General features: G+C 45.8%; 3 protein-coding genes and 1 long non-coding RNA gene across 11 annotated transcripts in view; 1 reads left to right on the top strand and 3 right to left on the bottom strand.

Annotated features, from left to right (window-relative positions):
- antxr1d (ANTXR cell adhesion molecule 1d) overlaps window positions 1-12,509 on the top strand; it is a 43,984-nt gene extending 31,475 nt beyond the window's left edge. The window contains exon 19 of one of the 2 annotated variants that reach the window (XR_006023251.1): window positions 12,499-12,509. The gene's annotated coding sequence lies outside the window, so the exon portion shown is untranslated. Of the gene's footprint in view, window positions 1-5,968; window positions 5,982-12,498 lie in introns of those variants that run through there. The other variant, XR_006023252.1, reaches the window with a different exon arrangement.
- rrp12 (ribosomal RNA processing 12 homolog) lies at window positions 1,936-23,212 on the bottom strand. Of its 4 annotated transcripts, XM_042065316.1 has the most exons (35): window positions 22,988-23,212; window positions 21,474-21,691; window positions 20,801-20,884; window positions 20,278-20,354; window positions 19,896-20,001; window positions 19,363-19,479; window positions 18,686-18,824; window positions 18,254-18,381; window positions 17,968-18,066; window positions 17,746-17,837; window positions 15,868-15,979; window positions 15,676-15,776; window positions 15,277-15,391; window positions 14,797-14,939; window positions 14,576-14,697; window positions 14,380-14,444; window positions 14,085-14,244; window positions 13,377-13,531; window positions 12,864-12,931; window positions 12,666-12,759; window positions 12,132-12,290; window positions 11,804-11,884; window positions 11,527-11,632; window positions 11,097-11,204; window positions 10,803-10,960; window positions 10,388-10,479; window positions 10,116-10,274; window positions 9,841-10,010; window positions 9,605-9,712; window positions 8,539-8,591; window positions 8,083-8,161; window positions 7,362-7,429; window positions 6,345-6,427; window positions 2,559-2,678; window positions 1,936-2,528 (listed from the first exon to the last, which is right to left on the bottom strand). In XM_042065316.1, exons 1-34 carry the CDS (start codon window positions 23,124-23,126, stop codon window positions 2,576-2,578), a joined length of 3,861 nt encoding a protein of 1,286 aa, XP_041921250.1. In that variant the 5' UTR covers window positions 23,127-23,212; the 3' UTR covers window positions 1,936-2,528; window positions 2,559-2,575. The 4 variants fall into 4 exon arrangements, with proteins under 4 accessions (XP_041921250.1, XP_041921249.1, XP_041921252.1 ...); XM_042065315.1 differs by having other exon boundaries at window positions 1,936-2,678; XM_042065318.1 differs by having other exon boundaries at window positions 1,936-2,678; window positions 8,083-8,158.
- Window positions 23,213-23,997: 785 nt separating this feature from the next.
- On the bottom strand, window positions 23,998-25,386 carry LOC121685076. Of its 2 annotated transcripts, none has more exons than XR_006023254.1 (2): window positions 24,407-25,386; window positions 23,998-24,302 (listed from the first exon to the last, which is right to left on the bottom strand). It is a non-coding gene; the product is annotated as an uncharacterized LOC121685076 (long non-coding RNA). The 2 variants fall into 2 exon arrangements; XR_006023255.1 differs by having other exon boundaries at window positions 24,413-25,386.
- A 216-nt stretch (window positions 25,387-25,602) lies between these two features.
- Window positions 25,603-26,132, bottom strand: part of ubtd1a (ubiquitin domain containing 1a) — a 12,331-nt gene continuing 11,801 nt past the window's right edge. For all 3 annotated transcript variants that reach the window (XM_042065347.1, XM_042065349.1, XM_042065348.1), the window contains 2 exons: window positions 26,110-26,132; window positions 25,603-25,855 (listed from right to left, as the gene is read on the bottom strand). The exon at window positions 26,110-26,132 is cut by the window's right edge and continues 135 nt beyond it. In XM_042065347.1, coding sequence (XP_041921281.1) covers window positions 25,625-25,855; window positions 26,110-26,132 — 254 coding nt within the window. In that variant the 3' untranslated portion in view covers window positions 25,603-25,624. The remainder of the gene's footprint in view (window positions 25,856-26,109) is intronic.

Here is a 26,132-nt window from a genome sequence, read left to right as displayed (position 1 = left end):
GAGAGCAAGAGTGAGACAGAAAGAAAGAGGGAACAAGAGAGGGAGACAGACAGAAAGAGAAAGAGAGAGAGAGAGAGAGAGAGAAAGAGAGAGAGACAGACAGAAAAGGCAACAAGAGATATATAGAGAGAGCAAGAGTGAGACAGAAAGAAAGAGGGAACAAGAGAGGGAGACAGACAGAAAGAAAAGGGAACAAGAGATATATAGAGAGAGTAAGAGTGAGACAGAAAGAAAGAGGGAGACAGACAGAAAGAAAGAGAGAGAGAGAGAGAGAGAGAGAGAGAGAGAGAGAGAGAGAGAAAATAATGGTGTAAACTGCAGGTCAGTTCTTATAATTTATTGTTGTTTTGAAAACAGTGTGTGCCTATAGATCTTTCTCTCTCACACACACACACTCTAAGGGCTCCTTTCTATACACTCATACATGGGAGTGTTGACTGTGTGTGTGTGTGTGTGTGTGTGTGTGTGTTTTCTCAAGCCTGCATCTACTACCTGCTGTTTTAATGACATCAGGCCTTCAGCTGGAGTGTGTGTGTTCCATCACTGTGCCACACTGAAGGCCTGTTGGAGTGTGTGAGGTTCCGTTACTGTGTGTGAGGTTCCGTTACTGTCCTTTTGTATGCTTTGAGTGTGTGAGGTTCCGTTACTGTGTGTGAGGTTCCATTACTATCCTTTTGTATGCTTTGGTATTGAGGTTCCGTTACTGTGTGTGAGGTTCCGTTACTGTCCTTTTGTATGCTTTGGTATTGAGGTTCCGTTACTGTCCTTTTGTATGCTTTGGTATTGAATGAAATTTCCTGATGGTGTTTTTATTGCTTTTGCTAATAAAACTAACAAATGCTGGTGTCTTCATTTAAACTCTTCAATTGTAGAATCTTGTCTATTCACACACACACACACACACACACAAACACACTCCAGTGCAGTGGGCAAAGATGGGGATCTGTACGTGTTTCATACTCCATGTGGCTCGACGGAAATGGATCATGGCGCCCCCTGCTGGCCCAAACAGCACTCTTACCACCACCAAGTCAGCTACATACTGGAGTTCCACTAAAGGCGTTTTGACCGACAGAAAACCGGTTCTTGAACGGGTTCCGTTCAGAATTCTTTGAACCTTGGCGCTATCTAGTGAACCAGCCCACATTTCCACCAGTTTAGAACCGAACCAAGGATGTGTCATCAACAATGGGTGTTGCATGCCAGACAAAAGTTAATGAGATGCATAACCAGGAGAATAATACGCACAGTTGCCCCATGAAAAGGGCAGAAATGAGATAATACATAATAATGGAGCTGGTTTTCTGTCGGTGGAAAAGACCTATAAATCCTCCAAATACTGGAGGTCTTATGAGTAGAGACTTTATGTGCCGTCATGTCAGACACCCCTCAGACAGATTGTGGGACACATGAAACACACACACACACACTTAGGGAAACCTCTGCACAGTGAACAATAAACAGTAAGACATTGTGGAATGTCTCTAGTCAATGGAGCCCTTATTCAACCTCTCCTGGGACATCGGAGTGTGAGTGTGTGTCTGAGTGTGTGTGTGTGTGTGTGTCTGAGTGTGAGTGTGTATGTGAGTGCGAGTGTGTGTCTGTGTGCGAGTGTGTGTGTCTGTGTGCGAGTGTGTGTCTGAGTGTGAGTGCGTGTCTGTGCGAGTGCGTGTCTGAGTGTTTCAAACCAGCTCTGTTCCCATAGCACCAAAGTTAAGAATGTTAAACGGCATGCGCACACACACACACAGACACACAAGATATGCCAGTGAAAAGAAATGGAATTTGTAAATGAGTGTGCCTGTGTGTGGCACAAAGTTTAAATGTGAGTTTGTATGTAGCCAAAACTGCATGTGTGTGATAGGGGTAGGTGAGGGACTTAAGACACACACACATCTCTATGTTCATGGATGAAAACTGCCACAGTGAATCAGATTTGTGGTTTAACAGGTTTTATTCTGTAGCTCCATTACAATTCCACTGCACTCATTTCTCCTGTCTTCATAGCGCCATCTAGTGGCCCAGCTCTGCAAACACAACATAGACACATCCTCTGGGTCAGAGGCAGGTCAAGCCTCAGACTTCCCCTCCAGGTGATGAACATATCATACCTATATCTCAGTACACAAATACATTTCTCACCAGTAAATAAACACACACACACACACACACACACACACACACACACCCTTCATGAAGAGCATTTCACATACAGTGCTCTTGCAGAGCTTTGCTGCCTGTTAGAACTCCCCCTTGTGGTCAGAGAGGGGACAGCACACACAGGCACCAGGGCAGAGGGGCCAGGAGGAGGCAGGACACCACTAGCTAGAAAACAGCTGTCATCGTCACTGCCTGACAGAAAATACAGTCAAAAAGTAGGTGTGGGCTTACCACACACAGTCAATGCAGCATGTGTGTGAGTGTGTGCGTGTGTGTGTGTGTGTGTTTACAGTCTTCAGTTTTGTCTCTTCTTTCACAAGAGTCTGTGAGACAGTGACGTGCGTGTGTGTGTGTGTGTGTGTGTGTGTGTGTGTGTGTGTGTGTGTGTGTGTGTGTGTTTGTTTAAAAGATCTCCTCATGCACGTTTCTGGTTCTTCTTCATCCTCTTGGCTGCTAGCGCCCCCTTGTGGGCTCCGCGCACCATCCCCTTAAACTGGCCCTGCAGCTTGGCCTTCTTCCTGCAGTGTACAACACACACACACACACACACACACACACACACACACACACACACATTAGAGAATAGGTCAAAAAACAAATAGCTGATATCAATACATACAAACACACACATCTATCTATAAACGGCAGTAATGTCTGTCTGTGTGTGTCTGTGTGTGTGTCTGTGTGTGTGTGTGTGTGTGTGTGTGTGTGATTTGAAACATGTAAGGTGTCTTGCTACGGGCACGAGTAAGTGCAGTGCCAAGTTTGGTTAAGTAATGCAAAAGATATCGGTAAAATATATGGTTAAATATATCGGTAAAAGATATCGTTAAATATATCGGTAAAAGATATCGTTAAATATACCGGTAAAATATATGGTTAAATATATCGGTAAAAGATATCGTTAAATATACCGGTAAAATATATGGTTAAATATACCGGTAAAAGATATCGTTAAATATACCGGTAAAATATATGGTTAAATATATCGGTAAAAGATATCGTTAAATATACCGGTAAAATATATGGTTAAATATATCGGTAAAAGATATCGTTAAATATACCGGTAAAATATATCGTTAAATATACCGGTAAAATATATGGTTAAATATATCGGTAAAAGAAGCACACGTTGGGTCCAGAGAGGTAAGTGGAGTTTTTGGCAGCAATGAATCAGGCCACAGCACGGGTCAAGATGCAAGATGTTTGGATGATTATTAACAATAAAGACGTCTGACGACAACAATTAAGATTCCCTGTATGCAGTTTGCTTCGATAAAGTGATTCCGCGGATTTTGCAACACGCAAACAAACATGGGCTATTCAAAATGACGTAAAAATGATGTGCAATAAACTGACACTTCAAATAGCCCAGGCTACTTTGGACTTTCCAACTGCAAAGCCCCAAATTGAAACGAGCGATAGGCTAATGGTCCCAAATTTAACGACGTTACAGAATGCCACACAGCTTGACGAGTGGCCGTCAGAGCGACATGTCACTAATGTGCTACCAAAGGCTGTTGAGTCACATCGATGCAAATCTCATATGATGATGCAACTTTCTACAAAATGGTTTGTCTTCTATATCATTAAGTTATATAATAGGCTAAACATATAGCTTTACATCAAAGCTTTAGGGTTATGTCATTCCGATCAGCTACAGACAATGAGTGGCAGACAGAGTGATGTCCTATTTAGGCTAGAGCAGGGGTCTCAAACTCAAATGAGCTGGGGGCCACTTTGGCCAACGTCATCTGATTGGAGGGCCACGTCAGTCTTAAAGAATAATACAAAAAATAACGGCTATTTCTGAAAATGCAATGTTTTTTTTTTAAATACTACACAAAACTGCAAAGAGAAAGTGCAAATCTTTTTATCTCTTTTTAGACACCTGTGCTAACAACCTTAGCTTATAAATAAAATAATGATAAGATATTAATACAAATGATAAAAAACAAAAAGCATAAAAACAGGTATGTGTGTGTTTCACTCCAAATAAAAAAAAAAAATCTTCTCAGGTTTAATATATTATTTAAACCTGCATGGCAAACTTTAGGCACCATGGTTAAGAAAACAACACCATTGGATTTTGACATCAAAATTTCAAAAGGCTTGAAAGTGGTCTTTGTAAGGCTTTGTAAGGCTTGAAAGTCCTACTGCGAATCTTTGAGTATAAAAAAAAGTTTATGAATGGGGTAAATGTATCTAATTTGCCACTGGATGGCAAGCACCTCAAATTATGCACCTTTCAGTAAATACTGGATGCTGAACATATTTGAGCAGGTTTACAGGTTGTCATATTACCCATATACTGTATCAAATTAACAGGAACACAGTAGGCCTAAGATGTAAACCAACAATAGTAAACTATTACTAGCCTATAACCACAAACTGTTATTATAGGCCTACAATAAAGTAGCCTGGTCAAATCGGTTCCTATCGTGGGTGACTTTGTTCTTCAGTGACTTCTTCTTTACTACCCCTGCTGTCTGTACCACGTCCATCACGGACACTATCATCACCATTACCACTGCAACCTCCAGCTATGTTGGGCAGAGGGTCAAAATAAGCATGGTAGGGCCTATGCTTAGTGGACACTGTCGTATACACGCAAATACTCCTCTCCATTCACAGACGCACGTGAAAGTTTTTTCAACATTTGGTGTAGGTCTATTTCTGCTTCAATTTGTGCAAATGGGATTTGTCACCGTACTTGGATCTATCGTCTATTTTAATCAGTGTTGTTGTGTTGTATAAAATTATCACTATGGTTTGTAGACATCATGATGAGAGAACGAGTTTGAAACTGTAAAGCATATATTCATATAACCTCAATCATAATCAAGTAATACACTGAAGTTATTCCTAGCTAACATACTTTTATAACATTTTAAATATCAAGTTTAACTATTACTAATAACATAACGAAGCCATCCTACCAGAATGTGCACTCTGTATCCCGATCTCTCTTTTTGCTGCCCTGTGTGAGAGTTCTACCTTTGTTCGGGAGTGCGATCGTGCGATCCACTCAGGCTTTGCGCTGTAGTCATTAAAGGAATTTTTGCACGGAACTCTGCCGGACTTTTGCACCTTCTTTTTGGCTTCAACATTTAAAATGGTGTATTTTTGTTACGATGTTTGGCCCGAGTCTGAATATCTGCCACGACAGTTGTTTGTCGCAATTAAAAATACCCTCAAGGGCCGAATTACATTATTATTTTGACATTAGGCCGCGGGCTGGAATTGGGCCGGGCACGGGCCGGATTTGGCCCGCGGGCCAGAGTTTGAGACCCCTGGGCTAGAGATTGTTAAGTCACATCGTGGTAAATTTTATACGATGATGCATCATTCCACAAAATGTTTTTTCTTCTCCATCAGTAAGTTATTCAAAAAGCTTAACAATAAACATATAGCCTTAACTCAAAACAGCTGTTAGGCTTACACTGTGTCATTTTGATCTGTAAAAATGTCACATGCAGCCATGCCTAAATTCTGCTTACTGCACATTAAGTATAGGCTAATATAATATTCAGTATTCATTATTGAATGCTTAGCTGAAATGATGTTTTTCCCCCCATCATCCTAATACCTGCAGGCATGTAATTGGGCTGTGGGTTTTCTACAGGAATGGCATGTTTGAACAGGCACAGCACTAGTAAATTAGAATTACAAACACACAGTGGGACGTAGCCGTAAGAGTGTGTGTGTGTGTGTGTACCTATACCTGCGGTTAAGCTGTGCCTTCTTCAGTGGAATGTAGGTGTGTGTGTACCTGCGGTTAAGCTGTGCCTTCTTTAGTGGGATATAGGTGTGTGTGTGTGTGTGTGTGTGTGTGTGTGTGTGTGTGTGTGTGTGTGTGTGTGTGTGTGTACCTGCGGTTAAGCTGTGCTTTCTTTAGTGGAATGTAGGTGTGTGTGTGTGTGTGTGTGTGTGTGTACCTGCGGTTAAGCTGTGCCTTCTTTAGTGGGATGTAGGCGTGTGTGTGTGTGTGTGTGTGTACCTGCGGTTAAGCTGTGCCTTCTTTAGTGGGATGTAGGCGTGTGTGTGTGTGTGTACCTGCGGTTAAGCTGTGCCTTCTTTAGTGGGATGTAGGCGTGTGTGTGTGTGTGTGTGTACCTGCGGTTAAGCTGTGCCTTCTTTAGTGGGATGTAGGCGTGTGTGTGTGTGTGTGTGTGTGTGTGTACCTGCGGTTAAGCTGTGCCTTCTTTAGTGGGATGTAGGCGTAGGGGTCCACTTTGCCCTTCTTCTTAACGTCTCCTTTCCCCTTCTGAAAGCACACACACACACATATTACACATACTACACACACACACACACACACACACATTACACATACTACACACACACACAAACACATTACACATTCTACACACACACATATTACACATACTACACACACACACACACACACATTACACATACTACACACACACAAACACATTACACATACTACACACACACACACACACACACATTACACATACTACACACACACAAACACATTACACATACTACACACACACACAAACACATTACACATTCTACACACACACACACACACACACACACACACACACACACACACACACACACACACACATTACACATACTACACACACACACACAAACACATTACACATTCTACACACACACAAACACATTACACATACTACACACAACACACACATACTACACACACACAAACACATTACACATTCTACACACACACAAACACATACTACACACACACAAACACATTACACATACTACACACAACACACACATTACACATACTGCACACACACAAACACATTACACATACTACATACACACAAACACATCACACATACTACACACACACACACACACACACATACAAACACACAAACACATACTACCCACACACAAACACATTACACACACACAAACACATTACACATACTACATACACACACAAACACATTACACATACTACATACACATACTACATACACACATTACACATACTACATACAACACACATTACACATACACACACATTACATACACACACATACACATTTCTCTCTCAGACACACTTTATAAGGTAGACATACTATACACACAGGCACACACACAATATATAGAGTGACATACTTCTCTCACACACACACACACAATACATATAAAGGACACACACACACACACACAGAGACACTTGCCTTTGCTCTGTAATCTGCTCCTGACTCCTGTCTGCCCCCTAGTGGCCGGTGGATGCCTACACCTCCCGCTATAGAGAGAGAAAGGTCACATGATCAGAGAGCAGCGGATCACATGATCGTGTGTATGTCACCTCCCGCTATAGAGAGAGAAAGGTCACATGATCAGAGAGCAGCGGATCACATGATCATGTGCATGTCACCTCCCGCTATAGAGAGAGAAAGGTCACATGATCAGAGAGCAGCGGATCACATGATCATGTGCATGTCAGGAGCTCCTTTATACAAGGCTGTATGAATATTCCAATCAAACGATTCACCACCTATATGATCATATTCATTTATGATACAGGTCACCACACACACACACACACACACACACCATGTATATGATCATATTCATTTATGATACAGGTCACCACACACACACACACACACACACCATGTATATGATCATATTCATTTATGATACAGGATACCCCACACACACACACACACACACACACACACCATGTATATGATCATATTCATTTATGATACAGGATACCCCACACACACACACACACACACACACACCATGTATATGATCATATTCATTTATGATACAGGATACCCCACACACACACACACACACACACACACCATGTATATGATCATATTCATTTATGATACAGGTCACCACACACACACACACACACACACACACACACACACACACACACACCTTTATATCTGGACTGGGACTCCACCTCCATGTCATCATCATCAAGGTCGTCGTTTGCTTTCCTTTTTTGGCTTTTCTTCTGATTTACACACACACACACACACACACACACACACACACACACACACACACACACACACACACACACACACACACACACACACACACACACACCACACACCACACACACAGAAAATTAACACTAGTTGTTCTTTTGCTCAGTTCAGTCTCGGATCTAATACATATGCTTGGCATTAATAATAACCCTTAATGTACTGTTTTTTGACCCTTGACCCTTAATGTACTGTATTTTGACCATACAGAAACACACAGTATAAGACCAAAATGGAAGAGAGGAAACAGGAAGCAGTAAGTAATCCGGAGAGCTCAGACAGGAAGCAGGAAGTAAAGCTGAGGAAAAAGACAGGAAGCAGGAAGTAACGCTGAGGTACTCACACTCTTAATTCCCGCCTCCTCAAGAATGTCCTCCAGGTCTCCTGCCTCAGCAGCTGAGCGAGATCAGAGAGGTTTTAATACAGTGGTAGTTACTGCAGTCATTTCGTATGCGTTCAAGTAGCATTTTTGCATGTTCCGGTTCATAAGAAACAAAATCCCTATGAGATTATGAATGGGGTTTCGGGAATCATAAAAATTAACGCCCCCAATAGTTAATTTACTGTTCGTTCGTTGTTGATAGTCAATTAACTGTTTGAGTCCCTGCGTTCGTTTCCTTTCAATAAAATCAGCGTGTATGTTGTCTCTGTGTGGACTTCAGATCTGCTATATCGCAAAAATATGCCTGTTGCTCCGCATCTGCTACCAGCGGAAAACATTATTACTACAAAATGTGCCCCGAGCTGTCTCCTAGCTTAGTGTGTCCCAAGGCGAGCAGAAGCTAACCATAGTTAGCATTACCGAGCGAGGAGTGAGGAGCTTCTCACAGCAATCACGCAGCTAAATAAAGTTTAACATGGCGATTACAGAGGAGTTTGGCTGGATAATATAAACCAGCTGTTTGGGCACTATGACTGTAATGTAAAGTTACACGAGGTCGAGGGGAGTGAGTTAAGAGTTATTTGTAACCATGGATATCTCTCCACCGCCCTATTTGCTGCATCAGGCAAGCGACACACTGTAGTCCACTTCATTGTTGCTGTAGCATTTTGGTAGCAACATAGTAAATACATGTTAACTCTCCAAACCAAATGGTTTGACGGCCGCTGTTTCACTTAGACCTAATTTGAACCGTATTTGCAAAAAACTCCAATCATTTGTCCATTAAGATTTGTTCTTATGAACCAGTAAGTGTTAAAATGATAATGCTAAAAACAACAAGCTTCCGAGTGGCTACCTCACTCTATACAGCACACACACGCACTCACCTCACACGCACGCACAATATCAGCAGATGAAATTAAAACAGAACAGATTAAAAAAATCATAAACAAGACACACACTTATCAAAACAGTGGGCATTTCCACACACACACACACACACACACACACACACACACACACACACCTTTGCTCTTTTTCTGTTTGTCCTCCTCATCCTCAATGAGGAGGCGTCCGTCTGATGTCACCTTGAAGCCGTGCTGCGCCTTACGGGTCTTCACCTCAGGGTTTGTGGCTTGATACACACACACACACACACACATTAACATTTTTAAACAAATACACCAATTAAACACATTCATGTAAATGTACAAATGCGTACACACACACACACACACACACACACACAGGGGTGTCTCTTACCCAGAACTCTCTGTGAAGCTCCAGGATCCAGGAAGTTAAGTGGCTCATCGCTAAGCCCCTCCTTCAGCCAAGCCCCGCCCTTCTTCTTCACAGTCTTCTTTACAGCCTTTTTCTTAGGCCCCTCCTCCTCAGACATGTCAGAGTCGCTGTCTGCCAGAATATCCTCAATACTGCACAGCATTGCCACACACACACACACAATTTGAGTTACTGATACACAAACACACAGATTAGACCCCTTCACTCCAGTTACATAATTATGTAGCTCCTCCCACCTGTCTCCTCTGGCTTTGGGGGCGTCGGCCTCACTGTCTGACCCCTCCTCCTCTGCCTTCAGGGCCTCCCTCTTCCTCTTAGACCGCGCCTCCACCTTCCGGATGTTCGCCAAGACTTTATGATGTTCCGCAGGCAACATGTCCTTCACCAGCTCAAACCTACACACACACACACACACACACACACAGAGTATGAACCTTACAATGCTCTGCAGGTAAAATATCCTTTATAATCTCATTCCATCAGATTGCCGTGTGTGTGTGTGTCGTACCCAAACTTGCGGATGAGTTTAGTAAAGATGCTCTTCAGGCTGGCTCTGAAATGGCGACGCATGTCATCCTTGATGTTCCCAATGGCCTCCATCTGAGAGCGCAAACACACACATAGAGAGAGAGAGAGAGAGAGAGAGAGAGAGAGAGAGAGAGAGAGAGAGAGAGAGAGAGAGAGAGAGAGAGAGAGAGAGAGCACTGCTTAGTCCAACTATAAACACTTCATTGTAAATACGAGTATAATTTACTATCAATATGAGTACAGGATTTGAGGGTGTGTATTTGAGAGATACCATATGGCAGTGTACATTGGAGCGTGTGTGCGTGTGTGTGTGGAGAAGTGTGTGTGTGTGGAGAAGTGTGTGTGTGTGAGCGTGTGTGTGTGTGTGTGTGTGTGTGTGTGAGCAAGAGACCAACCATGACAGTGAGATGGCCAGCGAGGGTCTTGACGTCCAGAACGTACAGGATGACCTTGAGGAAGCCAAGTGCGACCTTCAGGATTTGACGCGTGCGGCACGTCAGCAGCAAACACACGTTATGGAGGAGCTGCTCCAACGTAGACGACTCGATGGAATCTACACACACACACACACACACGTTTCAACCATCTTCCAACATATTTGGAGTCTACAACCACATATACAAGGTCATCACACACACACACCAGACAGACAGACAGACAGACAGACAGACAGACAGACAGACACACACCTCTGTAGTGGAAGACCAGTCTGCTGAGGGCGAGTACTGTGCAGGTCATCATGGTGACCGTTCCAGTTAGACCCACATACACCACGCTCAGGAACTCCTCCAGTGCGTCTGAAACACACACACACACACACACACTTTAATGCTTGACAAGTAGCATATGCATCATCGCAAGATCAAATCCACAACCCAATATTGCCACACACACACACAATTCTTTATTTGGATTGAGTAGGATATGCATCTTAAAAGGAGTTTCCCAAAAGTGCACATGAAGGGTTAAGGTGCCTTGTTCTCCACAAATGTGTGTGTATTGCCAACATATTGCCGTACGCACACATGCACACACACAGCGTGACACATCCACAAATAAATACTAATACACACTAAATGTTTAATAAGAATTGATTGGTGTGTTTGTTTGCACGTGTACCTTTCTGGTTGCCACAGAAACGGGTGAAGGCGTTGCCCATCTCGACCAGGAGGCTGAAAGCGTTTTTACGAGCGCCTAAAGACACCTCTTTAGTACAGATAATTACCTGCACACACACACACACACACACACACACACACACACACACACACACACACACACACACACACACACAGAAACACAGACACAGAAGTTCAAAAGTACGTTTGGGATGGACAAATGGAGAACTGAGTAAAAAATGAGAGAAATAGAGAGAAAGTGTGTGTGTGTGTGTTACCTCTGGCAGTAATGTGATGATGAAATCTTTGTGTTCTTCTTTCAGCTGCTTCATAATGTGAATCAAACACTTTAACCTCGGCTAGAGAGAGAGAGAGAGAGAGAGAGAGAGAGAGAGAGAGAGAGAGAGAGAGAGAGAGAGAGAGAGAGAGAGAGAGAGAGAGAGAAGATTATAAAAGAAGAGAAGATTAGAAAAATGAATACACTAAATGAAACCATGGACTCTAAACCTAAACAGATAACAGAGAACAGAAACTTGTTTAACTTATTGAACATTTCAGCATTGGCATGCTTGATTGTGTGTGTGTGTGTGTGTGTGTGTGTTTTACCCTCTTGGCTGGGGAGGCTGCGGTCTTGAGGCTGCTCAGTAGCGCCCCCTGTAGTTGCTGCAGGTTGTTGATGACAAAGCTGCGACTGGCCTCCCCCTCCCCCCCACACATCTCCTCCAGTACACGGTAGGCCTTCTTCTGAACACCCGCCTCCTTACTCTATACACACACACACACACACACACACACACACACACGCACACGCACACCACACACGCACACCACACACGCACACCACACACGCACCAAAGTTTCAATAGATTAGAACAAATCGTACATATGACAATCTTACTTTGAGCTAGAGTTTTACTAATGATGTGTGTATGTTTGTGTGTGTGTGTGTCAATTACAGGTAAGGTTTCAATAGGTGTGTGTGTGTCATCTCCAGGTAAGGTTTAAATAGGTGTGTGTGTGTCATCTCCAGGTAAGGTTTAAATAGGTGTGTGTGTGTGTGTCTCACCACCAGGTAAGGTTTGAATAGGGGTGTGTGTGTCACCTCCAGGTAAGGTTCGAATAGGTGTGGTTGTGTCTCACCTCCAGGTAGGGTTTGATGAGTTCGTACGTTTGGGTCATAGTAGCCTCATCGACACAGGGTGCCATGGCAACCACCAGGTCCATCACAGCCAGACTAAGGGGAGCATCAGAGTGAAAGAGTTTAACGTGTGTGTGTGTGTGTGTGTGTGTGTGTGTGTGTGTGAGAGAGTTATTATGTGTGTGTGTGTGTGTTCTTACCGTGTGAACTCAGAACTATCAGCACCACTCAGCTTCTCTGTGGCCTTCTGCAGGAATGAACACACCAGCTGCACACACACGCACGCACGCAAACACACACACACACACAGTTTTAGAGGTGGAGTGGGTCAAAAAAAACAAAACATGACCTGAAGCATCATCCAGCAATGTTAATGTCAGTCAAATGGGACAGTGGTGAAAAAATATTACTGTGTGTGTGTGTATACGTGTGTGTGTGTACGTGTGTGTATGTGTACGCGTGTGTGTATGCGTGTGTGTGTGTATGTGTGCGAATGTGTGTATACGTGTGTGTCTCTGTGTGTGTGTACGTGTACGTGTGTGTATGTGTCTCTCTGTGTGTGTATGTGTCTGTGTGTGTGTGTGTGTATGTGTCTGTGTGTGTGTACATGTACGTGTGTGTGTGTGTGTATATGTGTTAGTATCTTGGGCTCTGTGATGGTCAGGTAGACTCTGATGGTGTGTGTGTGTGTGTGTGTGTGTGTGTGTTAGCACCTCGGGCTCTGTGACGGTCAGGTAGACTCTGATGGTGTCCAGCACGGCTGGTCTGTACGGAGCGCTGTCCGACTCTGGGGGCTTCTGGGTAAAAACGTTGAACAGGATGGGCAGGAAGTTCTTGGAGAAGCGGCCGAGCTCCGCCTTCTCCTCAGCTGTAAACAGGAAGTGAAGTCATCAGCCTTAGCGTCTGGTCTAAAAAATGTGTTGGGACTCAGACGTCACCTTTCCCTGGTCATGACATGTGAGGAGGACGGATTCTTTTGCATCTCATCTGGACATCGGTAGATTCTGGAGTGATTTATGGCGGCGCACACAGAACTTCAAACCTGCTCTTCAGTGCGTCCACATTTGTCCACTCTATGGTTAAAAATGTGTGTGAACTCAATTATCACCTGCAAACAAATGTGCTAGCGAGGACTGATGGTTTGTGTTTGTGTGTCTGTGTGTGTGTGTGTGTGTGTGTGTGTGTGTGTGTGTGTGTGTGTGTACCAGTCTCTGCGCTCCGTATGAGTGTGCGTAGCGCCTGGCAGATGGGCAGTCGGAGGTCTGGGCGCTCGTGTGTGTGTGTGTGTGTGTGTGTGTGTGTGTGTGTGTGTGTACCGGTCTCTGCGCTCTGTATGAGTGTGCGTAGCGCCTGGCAGATGGGCAGTCGGAGGTCTGGGCGCTCGTGTGTGTGTGTGTGTGTGTGTGTGTGTGTGTGTGTACCGGTCTCTGCGCTCCGTATGAGTGTGCGTAGCGCCTGGCAGATGGGCAGTCGGAGGTCTGGGCGCTCGTTGAGGGCGGAGCCAAGGGTGCGGGCGAGACCAGCGAACCCGCCCACCACGTCAGTCGGCCGCTGGCAAAACCCGGGCAGCATGGTCCAGATCTGAGGACACACACACACACACACACACACAGACAGAAGCCAAAAATGTAAACATCAATGTAAACAAAAATCTACATGTAAATATCAATGTCTGCAGGCATTAAGAGTACATGCAGATATACATTTACACTTTACCTGCTGCTCTAGAGTCTGATAGACTTTAGACTCCAGCTTCTGTCCAGCCTGATCCAGCTCCTCAGCTGAAACACACACACACACACACATTAATAGTAAGTTATTAATAACTTAGACACTGAGTATAGTGGGAATGTTTTGCTTAAAATTGAATGATATGTTCTTCAAATAACATGCATCTCACACACACACACACCTTTGCGTTTGAGTGTGTTGGCCAGGGGCAGGAAGTAGGAGGAGAAGAAGGCCAGCTGGGTGTTCTTCAGGTGATCCCGAATCACCGGAACCAGCCAGCTACGAGGGAACTCCAGGTCGTCCCTACACACAAACACACCCATTACATAAACACACAAAAAATACACTCACTCACCCAAATCAGCAATCTCAGGTCATACAAGAGCACACACACACACTCACTGGTGTCCGGTGATGAGCAGGGGTATAGCCTTCAGCAGCAGTTCTGGTCCCATGCTCTCCACAGCGCCCCCTACAGCCAAGTCCAACTCCCCACCGAACGGGAACCGCGGAGTGGAGCGCAGATCACACAGAGACTGCAGACTCTGCAGGAACACACACACACACACACACAAAAACACACACACCCAAAATAAAAAAAAATAAATAAAAACACACCCACACACACAAACGTGCACACACAAAAACACACAATCACACACAAAAAAACACACACACACAAACGGGCACACGCACAAAAACACACACACACAAAAAAACACACACTTGGATAAAAGTGTCTGCTAAATGAGTACATGTGAATGATTTGAACACACAGACACACTAAAGAAAATTTGTTCACTATAAAAACACCAGAAAAGCAAATATGTGGACCATAAACCAAGGGCTTATTAATAGGATCGCACACACACACACACACACCTTGGCCATGATGGCGTGAGCTTGTTTTCCAGCTCCCCTGTAGAAGCAACCGAGAACCTGGAGTACAAACGGCCAGGATGCATGGAACCTGTAAGACAGCCCCTCCTCCACACACCTGCACACACACACACACACACACACTAAATAAGTCATCTTTGTCTCCTGGGTTGGGTGTAAGTAAAGCAAGTGAACAATCCTACAGCTGTGTGATGTGCAGTGAGCAGGTGGTCAAATGAGCACATTTAAGATACACACACAACCTCAGCTGGACACACACACACACACTTACCGGAACATCTAGGATCACACACACACACACACACACACACACACACACACACACAACCTCAGCTGGACACACACACACACAACCTCAGCTGGACACACACACACACTTACCGGAACATCTTGACGATGTGTGATGGGTTCCCTGATGCAGCACCAGGCAGAACTGGTCCAACTTCAGACATGTGGGGCGACACACACTCCTCTAGGAGAGTCTGACACACACACACACACACACACAATTAGATCACACAAACACAAACAGAATGAGATCACACACACGCAGAGTCAAGGCCTCTGGCTCACCTTCATGGCCTGTGTTGCCGTGGAGACGACCTTAGTGTGTGGCGACAGCAGACAGCTCATAGCGATGGAGAAGAATCGTGGGAGATGGGCCAGACACAGAGAGCTCTGCAGACTGAGACACACACACACACAGAGTCAGGACACACAGAATACACACACACACACACCACACACACACACACACAGAGTCAGGACACACAGAATACACACACACACACACACACACACACACACACACACAGAATACACACACACCAGAGTCAGGACACACAGAATACACACACACACACACACCACACACACACAGAGTCAGGACACACAGAACACACACACACAGAGTCAGGACACACAGAATACACACACACACACACCACACAGAGTCAGGACACACAGAATACACACACACACACACACACACACACACACACACACACACACAGAGTCAGGATACACAGAATACACAGACACACGAGTGCAGATGCATGTAGGCTATACTCTGCTAGTCACACACACGCTGTAGTGGAGCAAACTCAGTGGGATCCTAGTGTTGCATACACAGTCTGGGGCATAGATATATACACACATAGATGGTGCATTGTCCGTTGAGTTCTATTAGAAGGAATATGTCAACGCGGCCGCCACATTGGTAGGGGCAACACTCGCTGTAAATGAATGGAGACTTATGATGAGCTGAAGGAGTTTTGGGCTATAAAGTCATGACGCCATTAAATTTCGCCACTTCGAACGTTACCATTTCACTACGGCAAGCTTTCTGACAACCGACATTCAAATGACAACATTAATAAGAGACAGATAATAGGCTGCGGATGTTGGATGACTACATGAGTAACATTACATTTCAGAATTATTCATTTGTCTTCACAACAAAACCATGGTTAACCGACGCAAAATTAGCCGCTCCACTAGTCACCACTGTTGGCCAACTCCAAACTTGTTCTCTACAAGCCTTTATAAGACTGCCAAATACAACAACAACAAAAACAACAACAAAAAACATAAACGTGCAAGGCCATCCCCGTATGTCTATAAGGCGCTACGATTTCTACAAAGGCAAAGGTGGGGCATCCATGGCCTACTGGTTAGCGCTTCGGACTTTTGACCGGAGGGTTGCCGGTTCGAACCCCGAACAGTAGGCACGGCTGAAGTGCCCTTGAGCAAGGCACCTAACCCCTCACTGCTCCCCGAGCGCCGCTGTAGCAGGCAGCTCACTGCGCCGGGATTAGTGTGTGCTTCACCTCACTGTATGTTCACTGTGTGCTGTGTGTGTTTCACTAATTCACGGATTGGGATAAAAGCAGAGACCAAATTTCCCTCACGGGATCAAAAGAGTATACATACTTATACTTAAAGCCCACAGGGTCTGTTCTCTGATCATTTCCACTCAGACACCGGTTTCTCCATTGGCCTCCACTGATCTATCGGTTGATTGTGGCCCTCAGCAACATGGCGGCGCCAGTGCCATAGGCTACGTTCTGGAGTCCAGTGCGGCGTCTACGTATATATATCTATGGTCTGGGGTGCCAGCAGATTCTTTCAGATGCGCTGACTGTTGAAATACCAAAGCGGTTGATGTTGCGCTGCTTGCTGTTAAGGGCAATGACAGAGGTCACTCTCATTGCTTCAACGGATGTCACGTCCACCCATGACTGATTAAGAAACAACGCGCCTGGCATCTGACGAACTTATTACGCCGTCAAGATAACGATTTTGAACTGGCCACATTGTACATCTATTTAAACCATCTGTTTCAGACCGTTAAAAAAAAAGCCTGTAGTCAGGACACACATAATACACACTGATACACACAGTCAGGACACACATAATACACACTGATACACACACAGAAAAATGGCTTACCTGGCCAGATGTGTGTGTGCCTTCTCCATCACTGCAAGCCAGGCAAGCAAAGGCTGCAGGTCATTCTCACTGGGCAGGTAGTCATAGAGTGCCTACAGACACACACACCCACGTCATAAACAAAGACACATCTTTTCAAGATGGAAGACATTGCCCTATTATACTGCCAGTGTGTGTGTGTGTGTGTGTGTGTGTGTGTGTGTGTGTGTGTGTGTCTCTTACATTGATGATCTGTGCGTTGAGTTCTGCAGACAGGGGGGAGCTGCTGGGTTGGGAGCTGAGGAGTTTGTGGAAAGCCTGCATGGCTCCTGCAGTGACCAGCTGTGGGGCGGGGGAGAGCACACACACACACACACACACACACACACACACACACACATCAGCATAGACATAACACACAACATGACACTGCAGAAAGAGAATAGAAACCGGCAACAGTGATATTCATAGATAGGCATTTGAGATCAGGTGTAGGTGTGTGTGTGTGTGCGTGTGTGTGTGTGCTCACCGCGTGGCTGAGGGTCATGACGCGGAGCAGCGTCTCACAGCAGCTCTTGGTGGAGCCGATGGGGAAGCAGGGCAGCAGCTCCTTCAGAAGGCCCAGCACATGCAGCGTGGTGGTGTCCTCTTTACTGCCTGATGGAAAAACACACAGCCAATGGCCATTTGAGTCTGAGACTTCTGTTGGGCTAGAGACACACACACACACACACACACACTCACACACACACACACACACACACACACACACACACACACACACACACACACACACACACACACACACACACACACACACACTCATACTCACACAGAGAGCTGATGTGATAAGTTGACTGACTGATTAATTGAATAATTGATTGATTGATTGATTGATTAATTGAATAATTGATTGATTGAGTGATTGATTGATTGATTGATGTTATTTGGGATTGTTTACCTCCTGCCTGTTCGATCTCTTTACAGCAGAATTTGGCGGTTGTCACGGCAGCAGGGTGGTGGGCGGGGCGGCTGTCTGAGAACAGGAAGTCACTCCCTCTCAGGATGGAACATACACCTTGCTGTGCTGCTTTACGCACCTGTGACACACACACACACACAAAAAAGAATTAAGAAAAAAAAAAAAAAAATTATATATATATATATATATATATATATATATATATATATATGTATGTGTGTGTGTGTGTGTGTGTGTGTGTGTGTGTGTGTGTGTGTGTGTGTGTGTGTGTGTGTGTGTGTGTATGTGTATGTGTTCTGACCTTGGGTTTGGAGTGTGAAGCTGAGTAGCTTGTGGTAGGCCTGTAGGGTGGATGTGTGTGTGTGTGTGTGTGTGTGTGTGTGTGTGTGTGTGTGTGTGTGTGTGTGTGTGAGTGAGCATTCTGACCTTGGGTTTGGAGTGTACGGTGAAGCTGAGTAGCTTGTGGTAGGCCTGTAGGGTGGAGGTGTGTGTGTGTGTGTGTGTGTGTGTGTGTGTGTGTGTGTGTGTGTGTGTGTGTGTGTGTGTGTGTGTGTTCTGACCTTGGGTTTGGAGTGTACAGTGAAGCTGAGTAGCCCGTGGTAGGCCTGTAGGGTGGAGGTGTGTGTGTGTGTGTGTGTGTGTGTGTGTGTTCTGACCTTGGGTTTGGAGTGTACAGTGAAGCTGAGTAGCCCGTGGTAGGCCTGTAAGGTGGAAGGGTAACTCCACACACTCACATCCTGCTTCTTCAGCATCAGTGCCAGACATGACAGGATCTACACACACACACACACACAGCAAAAAACAAATATATAAAAACATCATTACATTACTAAACCCTAAATAACACACACAAACATTAGTAACCTAAACATACACTCACAAGCATATAACACACAGTTAACACTCATATCTGCTGAGAAGAAAAACTCTGAGAGAGAACACACAGATAACACACACATACTTGTAAGACTGATTTCTGCTCAGATATACGTGTGTGTATGTGTCTGTGTCTCTTAGCAAATGTGTGTGTGTGTATATGTTTACATATGAAATGATGAAATGCTTGTGTGTGTGTGTGTGTGTGTGTGTGTGTGATGTGTGTGTGTGTTTGCATATGTAGTGATTAAGTGTGTGTGTGTGTGTTTACATATGTAGTGATTAAGTGTGTATGTGTGTGTGTCATACTAACCCAGCGCAGTGCCGAGCTGCTGTCACTGTTGGCCTGCGATGACATCACGTCCATGAAGGCTTTGGTTGTATCAGAGAACCGGTTCTTTAGAACTGGGACGGGAACCCTGTCAGCCACACACACACACACACACACACACACACACACACACACACGTACACACACACACACACACACACACACACACACACACACACACACAAGTAGCATGTTCAGAGCTCACAGAGCTTCTGTAAATAGTGCCAGCAACCAATTAGTGAGGACAAACAGCTGGACCAGCTTCACATGAACTCATCTCCCCCAGGAATAGGCAGCCCCAGCATGTGTGAGTGTGAGTGTGTGCATGTGTGTCTGCATGTGTGTGTGTGTGTGTGTGTCTAACCTCTTGAGCACCAGGTTGAGCAGGTAGGCCACTGCAGCTAGAGACTCACTGGAATCTACAGCCTCAAGAGTAGTCATCTGAGAAAGAAAGAGAGAGAGAGAGAGAGAGATGGAGAGAGAGAGAGAGAACAAAAAATGTGTGGTCAAGCAGGAGGAAGAGGAGAAGAAAGAGGAGGAGGAAGAGAAAGAGGAGGAGGAAGAGGAAGAGAAAGAGGAGGAAGAGGAGGAAGAGGAGGAGAAAGAGGAGGAGGAAGAAGGAGGAGAAAGAGGAGGAGGAAGAAGAAAGAGGAGGAGGAAGAGGATGAGGAGGAAGAAGAGGAAGAAGAGGAAGAGGAGGAAGAAGAGGAGGAGGAGGAAGAGGAGAAGAAAGAGGAGGAGAAAGAGGAGGAAGAAGGAGGAGGAGAAAGAGAAGGAGGAGAGGAGGAGGAAGAGGAGGAATAGGAGGAGGAGGAAGAGGAAGAGGAGGAGGAAGAGGAGGAGGAAGAGGAGGACGAGGAAGAGGAGGAAGAGGAGGAGGGACTCACCAGTGCAGCAAAGTACTCCGTTTCTGTCTCCTTCCCACCCTGAGTACGAATCACGTCCGTCACCGCCGCCAACACTGCACAGATCTACACACACACACACACACACACACAGAGAGAGAGAGACACACACACACACACAGACACAGACACAGACACAGACACACACACACACACACACACACACACACACAGACACACACACAGACACACACACACACACACACACACACAAGAGCTTAGAATCCTTCAGCCCGCAGCGTTCTCTTGGTGGACTAAACAGCACAGCAGTGATGTCACACAGAGGACCAATCATAGCACAGGATAGTAGTGGAAGATGGTGCACATTGCTAGAATGGGGTGTGTATGTGTGTGTGGACTACAGCATGTGTGTGTGAGGGTAGTAGGACTAGGCCAAACTGTGTAGGTGTGATGCTGTAATGGGTATCTGTGTGTGTTGTGTGTAGGTGGAGTATGCAGGTGCAGGTGCAGGTGTGTGTGTGTGTGTGTGAGTGTCTGTGGTAAGACAAGTGTGCAGCTGTGTGTGTGTGTGTGTGTGTGTGTGTGATGCTTTGTGGTACTATGTGTGTGTGTGTGTGTGTTTGTTGTATGTAGGTGTGTGTGTAGAGTATGGGAGGTGTGGTGCTGTGTGTGTGTGTGTGTGTGTGGTCCTGACCTCCTTGTGTGCGGCCGAGTTGGACTCCCAGTATCGCTGGACCTTGCGGAAGGAGAGGTTGGAGCAGTCGGACACTCCGCTCAGGAAGGTGGCGCCAGAGCGCTGGGACAGAGCCTGCTCCGCCTCGTCCATGTCCTCGCCACCCTCCCCCAGCTCCACAGCGCCGCCCTGCAGGTCATCATGCAGCTTCAGAGCGTCCACCGTCAGCCCACTCTTCTCTAAAACACACACACACACACACACACACACACACAGGGCATTATGTAGCTTCAGCACATTCACTGTCAGATCTTTACCTCAACACACACACGGCATTATGCAGCTTCCGCACATTAACTGTCAGATCGCTCTTCACTACAAAACACACACACACACACACACACACACACACACACACACACACACACACAGCTCATTACGCAGCTTCAGCTCATTATGCAGCTTCAGAGTGTCCACTGTCAGACTACACTTCTCTATAACACACACACATAGGTCATTATGCAGCTTAAAAGCATCCACTGACAGACAGCACACACACACACACACACACACCTGCTGTAGTCCACACACACACTCAATCATTTCTGTTCATCTGTATTAAATCAGCTGGATGAAACTAGCAGAAATGTCATATTTCCAACACTCCTCCTGTTATTTCCACTTGAGTTCTGAAGCTCCTCACATGCCTCAGAGAGAATGCTCATTTCGGCTTACAGTATTGTGACCTCTGACCCGAAAGACCTGTTGCCTTAAGCCTGATAAGATCAGCAACCAGTGGACCATGACTGCCTGTGTTTGGGGCCTGTGTTTACCATGATGCAAAGTTTATTTTGGTTACTGGCATCTGCCATTGTTAGACTTTTCTTGTACACTTCGGAAATAGACTGTGCATATACTGAGTTGGTCTGCAAACCTGCGATTCTTGTTTACAAGGGCCCTAAAGGCAAAGAGCAACGTACATTTTATTTCTACAATATATTCCAAGGTGCAATATCTACTAATTGCTCTTCATCTGCATAAGTGTTTGTGATTAAAGTGTAATTCGTGTGTGGTGATGTTGCGTGACTGTGTGCGCATGTAACTACTGGAGATGTCAACAAAACAGTCAAAGGTAGTTGCTGTTACGGTTATATAACATATGCGGTTATATATAATTCTAGATCAATACAGCATGAACTGGGGCTGTCCTACCCGCAGATATCTTACGGCAGGACAGCAGAAAACGTCTTAACGCTAGCTAGCCATCGTTCATATTAATGTTAGCCTCGACCATCCAACTAACTTCACGTTTGCCTATTACCATGATGACAAAAGTTAATGTTAACTGCTATAGATCACTAACGTCACCGCTCTGTCCTGTTTATACGAAATATTCTGCGTAAACTTTCCACTGACTAAGTTACTCAGCGCTTTACTGTTGTTATGCTGCCTGCGTGGCTGTACGCGATCGCTGGGTCTTGGTACCCACGTGTGGTCCGCATGTAGGCCGGGTGATTTAACACCGCTGCACTTACCGGAGGGCCGACTGAAGAAACGACTTCTGGCCGCCTGTCGGTAGCGACTCGTCTCGGGATTTGAGTCGCTGCTGTGCCCTTTTTTCCATCGTTTTAATTTCTGTGCCGTCCCGGAGCGAAGCTTCCCAGACTTTACCATTTTGTTGGTTCAGTTTGAGCTGAGCTGGAGAGCTGGTTAGCTACCTCAGCCTGGGCTCATAGAGCAGTCGCAGTGGACTGACGTCACTCGCCTGCGCTGTGTTTGTGTTTGTGCACCACCTCATTATCACCGCCAGGGGGCGCTCCTCTGATAGAGAGCACCTCTCTCTAATTGTACGGAGCGCACGTTTCCATGCGCGCGTGCCTGGGACGGTCGGGATTACAAAGGCAGAGACGGCTCTGTCAGAAGGCCCTTTTTGAAGTCACGAGGAGAGTAAAAACATGACGGAGCATTACTCAGGGACTGTTCCGGTACTGGAGGAGTTGGTCGCCGCTCTTGCAGTCACAAGTCCCTCGTGGCATGGCCTACTACATCATCTGTGTAAATGGAGCTGTATTTGACAAGAGACGGATGTAGTTGGTTTGTCCAAAAATGTTGTCACTATTCATTAACAATTTTTAAAGCTGTTGTCTTTATTTACTATTCTTTGCCTTTGTTCACCCTGCTAAGCACATTGAATTGCCCCTGAGTATTAAATGTGCTATATAAATTTGCTCCCTTTGGAACTGACATCGATCCAACACTGGTGTGTGGGCCCCTCTGCAAATCTAATTCCCCCCAGAACTATAGATAGACATGGTTCTGATGATTGATAGATAGATAGATAGATAGATACTTTATTGATCCCCAAGGGGAAATTCAAGTCCCCCCAGAGCTGTACATAGACATGGTTCTGATGCCCCCTTGGTCACATTGCCCCCTGCAGGCCACAGCAGGAAACCCCACAGATAAAAAGATTCAGGATGAAAACATTGATGAGTGACACCAACACTGGGAAGTTACCGACGGCAACTCATGGCAACAGACAGGATTGATTTCTTTAGATTCCACTTTATTTTCTGAAATGTACATTTGAACATATTTACAACTTTATGTACAACACTGGATTTAACGTGCCACAGAAGTGTGTTTCCATGGCGTCTGGCCTCTGAGCGACTCCGCCGTAACCAGAGAGACTCGAACGCACACGTGGACAGTAAACATTACTGGACATCAACAGTACTGTATCAATATTTCCATTCCGACATCAACAGTACTGTTCGGAGTTAATTCCCACATGCTTCTCGGAAAACCACTTGCCAAGTATACAAGTGTCTTAAAGGTGCTTCAGTCCGCCTCTGCTTCACCATAAACACACGTCAAAGACCTCTCTGACGCGCGCACACACACACACACACACACACACGCACACACGCACACACACACGCGCACACGCACACACGCACACACACACACACACACCTCTGTATTACTGTGAGGCATTCCCACTACAGACACAGAGGACAGCAGGTCATGATGAGAAGGTAGGGACACACACACACACACACACCCAAACCCCTGTACTGGAGGAGAAGTATGACTAAGCACTAAAGCACAGAACAACAGTCCCTCAGTGCAGTGTGCAGCCGTTGCATAGCATCAGATATACACACACACTGTGACAGATTTACACACACACACACACACACACATCACAGTCCCTCAGTGCAGTGTGCAGCTGTTGCATAGCATCAGATACACACACACTGTGACAGATTCACACACACGCACACACACACACACACATCACAGTCCCTTAGTGCAGTGTGCAGCCATTGCATAGCGTCTCACACACACACACACACACACACACACACACACACACACACACACTCATCACAGTCCCTCAGTGCAGTGTGCAGCCATTGCATAGCGTCTCTCTCTCACACACACACACACACACACACTCACTGAGACTAAGTAGTCAGTAGAGGGCTACAGCAGAGCTTAAAGGGTTTCCACATAGAAAAATAATCACAAAAATAAGGATTAATTTGAAACAGAACTCTCCCAGCCTGCGAGGCTATTTTGTGTGTGTGTGTGTGTGTGCTGTCCGGCTGGTGAGTTTCCACCCCTGCCGTTATGGTGCACTGCTCTTCCGTTCCTCTAGGGGGCCCTGTGAGCTCCCGCTGCCTCCCCACACACACCATCTCCTCAGGGGCACACACACTGGTCCAGGTCAGAGTCAGGGTATGTGTGTGTGTGTGTGTGTGTACTCAGGAGTGTATGTAGAGTCCGAGCGTGTTTCACTTGAGGAGTGTGAGAGAGTCGTTTGCTACTCTGTCTCCATCTCTCCTCTTCTCTCTTGCTCTCTCCATCTCTCTCTCTCCCTCTCCTCTTCTGTCTGCTCTTCCTCCTCCTTCCTCTATCTCTCCCTCTGTCTCTCTCCATCTCTCTCTTGCTCTTTTTCTCTCTCTCTCTCCCTCTCCCTCTCTTTTTATCCCTCTCTATCTCTCTCTCTCTATCTCTCCCTTTCCCTCTCTTCCTCCTCCTTCCTCCCTCTCCCTCTCTCTCTCTATCTCTCCCTCTCTTCCCTCTCTTCCTCCTCCTCCCTCTATCTCTCCCTCTCTCTCTCTCTCTCCCTCTCTTCCTCCTCCTCCCTCTCTCTCTCCCTCTCTCTACTTGGGGATGATGGGGGCAGCTGTGTTGACGATGACCTGGATGACGAAGTCCTTCTGGATCTTGGTGTCCTGCAGCCGCGTCTTGTCGGTCAGCAGCTTTCCAGAGAAGAACCATCGCTGGTGCGCCACGTCAATTTCCTCCTGCGCCTGCAGCTGCTTCTTCAGCTGACCGATGGCGTCCGCCATGCTGGCCGTCAGGCGCACGTCCTGCCCTGACGACAGACGCACCTGAAACACACACACACACACAGACACCCAGTTACAACGACATGAGCATGAGTCAGACTCTATGTGCATGTCTCTGTGTGTGTGTGTGTGTGTGTGCTTATGGGATTGCGCAATTCACAGACACACCTGCCACACACACACAGCAGCATAGTGTGTGTGTGTGTGTGTGTGTGTGTGTGTGTGTGTGTGTGTGCGTGTGTATGTGCGTGCGTGCGTATGTGTGTGTGTGTGTGTGTGTGTGTTGACAGGCACACCTTCAGTGGGAACTCCTTCCTGG

Source organism: Alosa sapidissima, chromosome 16 (assembly GCF_018492685.1).
Source record: "Alosa sapidissima isolate fAloSap1 chromosome 16, fAloSap1.pri, whole genome shotgun sequence".
Taxonomy (NCBI): domain Eukaryota; kingdom Metazoa; phylum Chordata; class Actinopteri; order Clupeiformes; family Clupeidae; genus Alosa; species Alosa sapidissima.
Note: the sequence above shows the minus strand (reverse complement) of the source record. Positions and strands in the feature narration are given on the sequence as shown.